We start from the raw sequence: 10,182 nt of genomic DNA on the forward strand, positions 1-10,182 counted from the left end.
ATTTAAAATCCAGATTCAGATAGTTAAGTTCATTATGTTTCTCATCTAAATTAAAATTAAATTTGTATTTATCTAATAATTGCAAAAAAAAAAGATTTATTAACTAAAAACTATGGACTATAAAAAAAATCCCTACAAATTCACAAAAGTAAGAAATCTGTTCCTTTTTCTCTACATGTGAAATTGAAAAAAAACCCTACAAAAAGGCAAAAATCCTTTTATTTGGCATCACTGGTTTAAATACAAGGTTTACATGGACGGACAGATATTGCTAAATCGAATCAGAAAATGATTATGAGTTAACTTTTTTACAACGTTAGTTAAAACTTGACACATTCAAATAAATTGGTTGGCACACAAAAATTTTGCTGGGATTTTATTTGCAAATATAAAAAGAAAAAAATAAAATGATATATAAAATTAAAAAAAAGTTTTAAAAAAATATATATAAATGTTATTATTATGATTAACTAGAATAATTAGGTAAATTAACAATCGTTACACTGTTTGCTGTTAATAGTTGCTGTGATTCGTTGTGATTTGTTTGTTTGTTAAATAAGAAATAAAATTATTTTTTAATTACATTTTTTTTGTTAAAGAGCAGATATATAAAGATATTTTCTTATTAATATATTAAAAAAATTGCACATTTTTTTATATAGTTTTTTTTTGCAACAATTTTTAAAACTTAAAATTTAAAATGGTTAATTAAAGGTAATAATTATAAAGACTAAAAGAAGAAATAATAATAAAATAAAAAATATATATAATTATAAAATTTATAACTAATTACACACACTTACAGCTTAAAACATACAGTTTATATATATAAAAATATATTTATTTAAACAAGCTTAAAGACAAATATATAAAATAAAATTTCCTTTTAATTTATTTAAGTAAAAGAAATTTCTATAGAATTTAATCACTAGTCTAAAGTCGTTGTCTGTTGCTAAAAGAATTACATGCACACGCCTTCTTGGTTTATTTCTCTCTAACACTTCATTTAGGGTACTACGATTAGTTATTTAAAATTTTACGCGGATTTTTTATGTCACCCACTTTAACACTGTCAAGCTATTACATTACTTCATTGTCATTGTCGCAATGTTTAACAAATGCTTCTATTGTGTGGCAGTTTAGTTGGTCACTGTTGCCAAACTGTGTTTAGTGTCTGGTCTTCTAACAGTTGTGACATTTTACCAAGCCCACCTCGTCACAATTCATGCATTTGAGTGCCACAAATTCGGCTGTGAAATGGTTTCGATGTACGGATTTCTTAGAGCCATTACAGGAGGGACATGGTAGTAAACGATAGCCACCGCATGTTTGACAGGTGTAGGTTGTTGATATTGACTGTGTAAAATAGAAGTCAAAATATATTAAAATTAATTATGAAATTTGTTTATGATCAATAATAAAATACCTTGTAGGGTTTTAATAACTGTCTCAGTTCACCCGATTCATTAAGACGTTCTACTGTATCGGCATCCTGTAAAAATAAATAGAATATTAAAGTTTTATAAAATATTATATTCATAAGATTTATCTTATTTGTATTCTTTAAATATAAATTTCTCATTAAATGTTTTTTTTTTTTTTTAACCCTCTCAAGAAGTTCTCAAAGTTCTGATAACAATTGCTAAATTTAGTACAACAAAACAAAGTAATAAATATTTGTTAATATTAGTTAACCTTGACATTTTCAAATTTCGGTAAAATACAATCATGTCAACAGCAAACAATACATTGTAAATGAGATTGTCAAATTTAAACAAAGATATTGGATACAACTTTTGAGTTTGTAAGAATAAATAGATAAATTGATACCCTACACGGAAAAAAACTTGTTTCTTATTTCACTCTACTACACACTGCCAATACAAGTAAAGCTCTGTATGTAGAAACAATAGTCAGATCTTACAATGTTGTTAACTTTAAATTTTTATCTTGACAGAAAAACTATTGTCAGTATATAGTAAAACAATAATATTGTCAGAAATCTGACACATTATATATCATTGTAAGATGAGTATGTAATTTTATTGTCAGATGTGTAAATTTAATGCTTCTGACTAGGGTTCTATAAATCGACTTTCGAATAATCGAACAATCGACTTTTTGTCGAAAAAAGTCGAAGTCGACTATTTTGTTCCAAAAAAGTCGATAACTCGACTATCGTTTGTGAAAAAAGTCGACTTGGTTAATAAAAGTCGAAAAGTCGAAAAAAGTCGATAATTCGAAAAGGTCGATAAGTCGAAAAAGTCGGAAAAAGTCGACAACTAGAAAATTGTAAAAGCAAGTCAAAATAGTCGAAAATTTTAAAAAAGTGGAAAAAAATCAAAAACTCTAAAATAGTCGGAAAAAGTCAAAAAATAGTCGGAAAAATGTCGAAAGAAGTCGAAAATAGTTAAAAAGCCAAAAAAATTGAAAAGTCGGAAAAAGTCGAAAAAGGCAATCGACTTTTCATAAAATGCAAAAAGTCGAAGAGTCGACTTTTAACTAAATGAAAAAAGTCGAAAAGTCGACTTTTCGTTTGAATTATAGAACCCTACTTCTGACAATATCATTATAAGTTATTTCTATTAGCATTGACTTTGCATTAAAAGAAACAAAAAAAGCGAATTAAATCTAAAATAGTTGTGGCAGTGTCTAGCTGCGGATCTGAAAACTTTTGCCATAAAACAATCTGACAACAGTGTAAACTGACAATTTTTGTTAGGAGATAAAATTATTGTCTGATAATGAAATTATAAGATTTTCGTTCAATTGTCTGAACTGACAATTTATCAGTGCTTAGAAATTTTCATTGTCAGTACATTGTCAGATCTGACAGTCTTTTATACATAGCTAATTAACAAATTTGAACAAGTCCCGCTAATAATATGTTTTATATATCTTATCTAGAGATCTGTAATTTTACCTGTTGCCAACAATTTCTCATTGCTAGTATAACATTGATAGATCTGACAACCGGTTATATATAGCTTGAGCGCAAATTTTATGTAATTTTGCTGATAATTTGTTTTATATTCCGATCTAGAGATCTGTATTATTCCGATCTAGAGATCTGTATTATAGAGATCTGTATTATAGGTATTATAGTTTGAGAACAAATTTGATACTCAGCATTAGAAAAAGAATCCTACACTTCAGACTAGACAAATGTCCTTTATATAGACCATATACCGGCGGATAGAGAGGCAGATAAAAAAATCACCACTACCCACACACTATTGGCATTTTTTCATTGAAATAGCACTGAAAAAAATATTTGGTTATTTTTAATTTTGAAGATTAAATTGCATTACTGTAAAATGCGAATATTTATAAACAATGTGTAATCAATGTACTTAAGAATGATAATTTTTTCAAATAGAAACAACATTTCTAATTAAAATGTACAAAAAGTATGAAACAAGATTAACTTATTTACTTTCATTGCAATGCATTCTAGAAAATTATTTAGAGTGTACGTTGTTTTTGTAAATTATGCTCTTGCTTTTGCAAGTTGTTTTTTTGTTTTTTCAAATTGTGTTTGCAATTTCTTTAACAAAGCGACATCAACCTGCCTTGTTGAATGCTGTCAAGCAACTAAATAAAATATTTGTATTTTTGATGCTCTTGTTTAGAGGTTCGTATGCGATCGTGTTGTGTACATGTAATTTGCCGAAAATCTTCGTTGTCAGAACAATACTAGCGCCGACGTCTGATATAGACCCAATCGAGTATTTTTATCACTTATAATTATTTTGTGACAATAAGAGAAACTTCGCATTTGTTATCAAGCTTAATGACTTCTACTTGAATTAATCATTATCAGTGCGACCTGACATTCAACCCACTTCGTCCCTGTCACTAGAGAAACCAGCTTTAGTAAATGATAAACAAGATCTTTCACATTATCCCACTAAATTTAAAGATTTGATGATCATGATCGGTGCAATGTTGTTATAAAACATGCGTTTAGATATAACACTAAGCATCGTATTGTTCAGTTCTTTCCCAACAGGATCATTTCTGTGTATTCATTTAGTAGCTCTGGAGCCAATGTCTGACATTCGAAAATGATCGAAATTTCGATCGTTTTCAGATCTGTGTTAAAGCGTCTTACTGTTTGATATAGAATCAAGTTTGTCCTCATTATTGGTCAGGAAATCATTAAAAATATCGTTACTAAGGTCAAACCTTTTAATAAAATGGTCGCTGTCATACGAAGCGGATATACAACAGTAAAACAATGTCGTATTGCACACGTAAAGCGTGATCCATTTAGATGAACAATCCAGACACTTAAGAAAGATTCCTTTAATCAGGCGCGAATCCATGGAAGAAAAATTTTTTTTCATATTAAATTTATAAGATTTGATCATCACCCTTATGGCTAGACATGTAGAGCTATTCACACTGAATTGATAGTATTCACACAGATCACTTTTAAAGTTCTAGCCAAATAAAAATGATCATTAAGCGCTTTTTACAACAACTTTATTTAAATTTAAAAGCTTTTTTAAAACTCTCCTCAACCACTATCCTTCGGACTTTTGATCAACAGATGCTAGACATGTAGAGCTATTCACACTGAATTGATAGTATTTACACAGATCATTTTAAAGTTCTAGCCAAATAAAAGATGATCATTAAGCGCTCTTTACAATAACTTAATTAAATTTAAAAGCTTTCTTCAAACTCTCCTCAACCACTATCCTTCGGACTTTTGATCAACGGATGCTAACAACATATTTTAATTTATTATATTATTATCATTTTTGCAAGTATGTTGCAAACATGTTACCAAAGTTATCTTAAACTAAAGTGGTAATACATGATATTACTGCAAAACAACGAAAACAAAAAATGAAGAAGAAAAACAAACAATGATTATTTTTTCTCTCACTGTTCATAATGAAGCCAAGCAAACATTTCCCAAAAAAGTCAAAAAAAAAAAAAAAAAAAAAAAATACTACCACAAAGTTAAACACTATCAAACACAGTGATCTCAATGAACAGCTGCAATATAAACAACATACAAGACAGACACATAGTAAAGACGAACAGAGATCAATGTTGCATGAACAAACTTAAAACTGATGGCATTAAATGTTGCTGAACTTATTACAATAACAACGACAATGAATAAAACAAAAAAACTTAAAAAATCCATACAAAAAAAAAAAAAAAAAACAGTAGTAAGTAGCATCATTATTATCATCGTCATTTTTCATTTAAGTATCCATACGATGTGTTATTTTTTTTACATTATAGATTTTGAAAGTGAAATTTACACAAAAAAGTGTTTAATCAACAAAATGCATGTGTAAACAAACACAGTAAAAATTTGCTTTCATTTGAACGAGAAAAAATACATGAAAAATGGAAATAAACTATATAATGAAATTGAGCAAAAAAATGCATCAATGACAAAATTTGCAACATTTCTGCTATACCCCACTTTAAACACAAGATGCTACATGCTCTCACTTACAACATATTAAACAAAAACTTGTTACAAAAGTAACCTTCACTTAATGTTGCACTGTTTAACTTATAACGTTTGTAATTGTTGTTTTCTACCATGATCAATTGTTTAACTGATAAGATGTTTTACCACAAAATAAATACATTTTAGATTTTAACTTTACAACGCATCCAAATAGACATTTGTTTGTAATTTTAATTGCCCATTGTATATTATTGTTGTTGTTGCTCTTGTACTGTTCATATCTAAAGTATATTTTTAATAAAATAAAGTGATTGACTGGTATTTGGAAATTTGTGAAAAACATAATTAAATACGCACTATTGTTATAAGTTACACATGAGTTTATGCGAAATTTTGTTCACACACAAACATGTGTGTATTATAGAAATGTGAATAAACATTTTACACTCGAAGAAATTTGATTAATAATGTGAAAATTTAAATGTTTAAAAAAACTATTGCTTACTTTTAGGAACAGCGAACTGATCTTTATATCATAATTAAATCATTAGTTAGTTACGATTAACTACTTTTGAATATAGTACACCTTTGGTATTTATATGGGTCAATACTGCAAAATTTTCACAGAGTGATTTACAAATATGTAAACAAAATCTATTTTAGTAAAATTTTATCCCGATATCATTATTAATTCATTAAATATTGACGATTAAGTAAGTTGTGGAAGTGGATCTTGTAAGGGTGATACGGCCAATTATGGAGTAATCTATATTTAAGTTGGTTATACAATATATATTTATTATTTGTTTATATCAGTAAAATTTAGTTATTTATTAACAACATAGTTGAAACGAAAAGTCGACTTTTTGACTTTTTGCATTTAGGTAAAAGTCGACTTTTTGCATTTAGTTAAAAGTCGCTTTTTGTATTTTATGCAAAGTTGATTTTTCAACTTTTTTCAGTTAGTTAAAAGTCGACTTTTAGTATTTTGTAAATAGTCGACTTTTCGACTATTTTCGATTTTTTCCGACTTTTTGACTATTTTCGACTTTTCGACAATAACAGACTTTTTCCGACTTTTCTACCATTTCAAACTTGTCGACGGTTTTCGACTTTTTTCGATTTTCAACAATTTTCGAATGTTTGACTATTTTTGACTTTTCGACTTTTTTCGACTATTTTCCACTTTTTCCTACCATTCGACTATTTTCGACATTTTTTGACTTTTTTCGACTTTTATTTCCCAAGTCGACTTTTCGACTTTTTTCACAGACGATAGTCGTGTTATCGACTTTTTTGGAACAGAATAGTAAACTTTGACTTTCGACTTTTTTCGACAAAAAGTAGATTGTTCGATTATTCGAAATTCGATTTATAAAACCCTAATTTCAGGAATTAAAACCGATTTTAATAATTTTGAACCTTGTTAATACCTGGACAAAATTTGTAGCATAGGTATGGAAAAATCTTATCTAAGGATATGAATAAGAAACTTATCAAAAGCTCCTGCAAAAATTATTTAGAAGGATCCATTTGGTAATTCCAAAAAACATAATTGGAGTACGTGATCCCTTAGTAGTCACATGATATTGTGAATCAGGTAATCGCATGATAATATCAAACGAGAAGGTTTAGTATTAGTCTAATGTAGATAGAATTTAAGATTAGGATGAGGTTGATGTTGATGTTTTCGACGAACGTGAACTTTTAGTAGATGCCTCCGATAGATGGTTGACAACGATCAGGTGGTCGTGGGTTCGATTACAACCAGAGACTCCGAATTATAAAGAAAAGCCAAATGTTACTTGGATCTTGGTAAAACTGCAATCAATAATGGGATGCTGATGAGTATGTTTTTGACGTACGTGAACTTTTAGCAGATACCTCCGATAGATGGTTGACAACGGTCAAATCTGTCAGTCAGGAGGTCGTAGGTTCGATTACCATCAGAGGCTCTGGATTTTAAGGAATAGCCAAATGTATGTTGTGGGAATGCAAATCATTTGAAACCTTTTTCTTTCAATCAGAGATTTCTTCAATCAACAACCCATTTTATACTTTGATCTATTTTACCCATAATATTTCTTCGAGTGTAGATTCCCCTCTCTCATATGACTATATATATTAACTAATATTTATATTTTAAGGGGTCATTGTTTTTTTCGTTAATGTTGTTTTTGTTGTTGCACATTATATTTGCGCAAAAAGTAAACACAACAACAACAAAAAGGTAATACACATCGTATAATGAAAACGTTACCAACGTTAATGATGTGAACTTCAAGACAAGACGAGTCCATACAACGCTTTGTAACGACGTGCCAAATAAACCAGTTAATTACGTAGAGACGTGTAATAGCATAATCTGATTATGTGTATTTTAAGTGGAATGTTTATTTTTAAATTGTTAATTTTTTTTTGGTGTTTGAACAACGTGAACTGTAAGATTGTAATATATTATTAATTAACATTAAATAGAGTTGAGGGGTCAATGGCGGCAAAGAAAAAGGTATTAAAATGGCACATTTAGGCCAATTTTGACTGTTTTTTAATATAAAACAAAAATTCCGAATTCTTTTTTAATAAATATATCAAACTTTTACTTGATTGTTAAATAAATGAGAAATACTTTCAGTTTGCAAAAAAAATTAAAAATTAGAGAATTAAATATGTAATTCAAGGTCAATATTTTGCCGATATCTCATGGCATAGATTTTGTTATATCTAAGTAACAAAATCTAGAAATTTATTACAAACTAATTAACAATTCTCTAACTCATAGATTAACAATTTTTCCAAAACACATGTTTTTTCTATCTCCATAATAAATGCAATTTCTTAATGCTTTTAACTTTTTTTTTTTTTTGCTGAATTACAAATTATTCACCACACCATCAATAATGATGTGAAAATTTGTTAAACTCAAAAAACAAAAAAGAAGAAAAACTAAATTAAGCACAATTTCATACTTATACTCACTCACATACAGTTACAATACTTGGTTGCAGCAATTGCCAGCTGGAGTAAAACTTATTAAAGCTTTAAATAGCAATAACAAAATTTCAACCTTTCCCCAATAAAATATTCAATGAAAAAGTTGCTTAAATTGCAACAAACAATGTTAGTTTTGTAAAGAAAAGAGATCATCTAACTAAATTTTTTATTTTATATTAGAAAATAAGTAAAATAACCTGCAAACCGTTACAATTTGTAAACTTATAATATTTAACTAAATAGACAATTAATATTGTTAAAACAAATATTAATTGAATATAAGGAAGGTGTGAACATTGTTTGCAAAAGAAAGTGATAAATGTTTTAAAAATAGTTAAGAAAACAGTTTGGATAATAATATTAAACACAATTAATTTCATTAAAGCACCCTTGCAGATATTGCAAGTATAACAAAAAAAAAATACTATAGTTTACTCTATCACATAAAGCAATCGTAAAAATCTACGATGTTATACATTCGTTATAATTTGCAAGAGTAAAAACCATTACAATAAAGTCTGGTAAATATGCAACGACTAAAGTCAATGACTAACAATCGCAACAACAAAAGCTTGCAAGCTTTACACCATATTATATGTTGTAAATAAAATACAACAACAAATATACAACACTTTTGCTACTCTTGTAAATATACTACGAAAATACATTCTACAAAATAACATGAAATATTAGATTTAAACAAATTCCTAATAAAATATTCTTAAGCCTTGCAGCTTATTTAGTTAACAAAAATTCAAAGTTTACCTATAACTATTGCTAACAGTATAAATCAAAAGCAGTCCACAAACCAAATCACTATTAGATATTATCAGCTAAAAAAAAACAGTTTGTACAACATGCCACAAAATTGTGACATTAAACAACTAAAGTTCAAATAATGATCATTAATCTCAAACAACAATAACGCAAAATTGTATTTTCTTATTTAGTAGATGACTAGACAATGTGTTAAAATTTTCATAAATTGGGATTAAAAAAGAAAACAACTAATATTTAGCTATTGATTGGTTGTCGGAATAAAGAAATTATTAAAAAAATTAGTTTATCTTCCTGATTTATATTTAAACGTTAAAATTTTCTTTTTAAGTTTACATAAAACACACGTTAAAAAGAATATAATGATGATTAATTGTTTTGAACATTATCAATTTTAACAGCTGCATGTTAAATAAGAAAGAAAAAGTTTAATAAACAAACTAATTCTAAAATATTAAATCCTAATGCGAACACTTGCATTTAAGAAACATTAGCAAAGGAAAGTTTAACCCAATTCAATATTGAAGAATAATTAACGATCTTTTGGAATGAATTGTGCCAAAGTTCTAAATAAAAAAGCTACTTCTTTTATCCTACAGTTGCAACTAGTCTATAGAATAGTCTTTCGTCTAGTCTATAGTCTAGTATTTATTCTAGTCGTTAGTATAGTCTTTAGTCTAGTCTTTTGTCAAGTCTTTAGTCCATAGTCAAGTCCATTGGTTTGTTTATAGTCTGGTCTATAACCTAGTCTACTCTATAGTCTAGTCTAGTTCATTGGTATGCTCATAGTCTAGTCTATAGTTAGTCTTTAGTCTAGCCTGGAGACTAGTCTAGATTCTAGTCTAGAGTCTAGTCTAGATTCTCGTCTAGAGTCTAGTCTAGAGGCTAGTCTAGAGTCTAGTCTAGACGCTAGTCTAGAGTCTAGAGTCTAGTCTAGAGTCTAGTCTAGAGTCTAGTCTAGAGTCTAG

General features: G+C 28.2%; 1 protein-coding gene across 1 annotated transcript in view; it reads right to left on the reverse strand.

The window, feature by feature from the left end:
• Positions 1-345: 345 nt before the first annotated feature.
• Positions 346-10,182, reverse strand: part of LOC111680111 (putative uncharacterized protein DDB_G0286901) — a 67,319-nt gene continuing 57,482 nt past the window's right edge. Inside the window, exons 4-5 of the mRNA XM_046945825.1 lie at positions 1,427-1,492; positions 346-1,356 (exon numbers count right to left, since the gene is read on the reverse strand). Coding sequence (XP_046801781.1) covers positions 1,183-1,356; positions 1,427-1,492 — 240 coding nt within the window. The 3' untranslated portion in view covers positions 346-1,182. The remainder of the gene's footprint in view (positions 1,357-1,426; positions 1,493-10,182) is intronic.

Source organism: Lucilia cuprina, chromosome 3, assembly GCF_022045245.1.
Source record: "Lucilia cuprina isolate Lc7/37 chromosome 3, ASM2204524v1, whole genome shotgun sequence".
NCBI classification, from domain to species: Eukaryota; Metazoa; Arthropoda; class Insecta; order Diptera; family Calliphoridae; genus Lucilia; species Lucilia cuprina.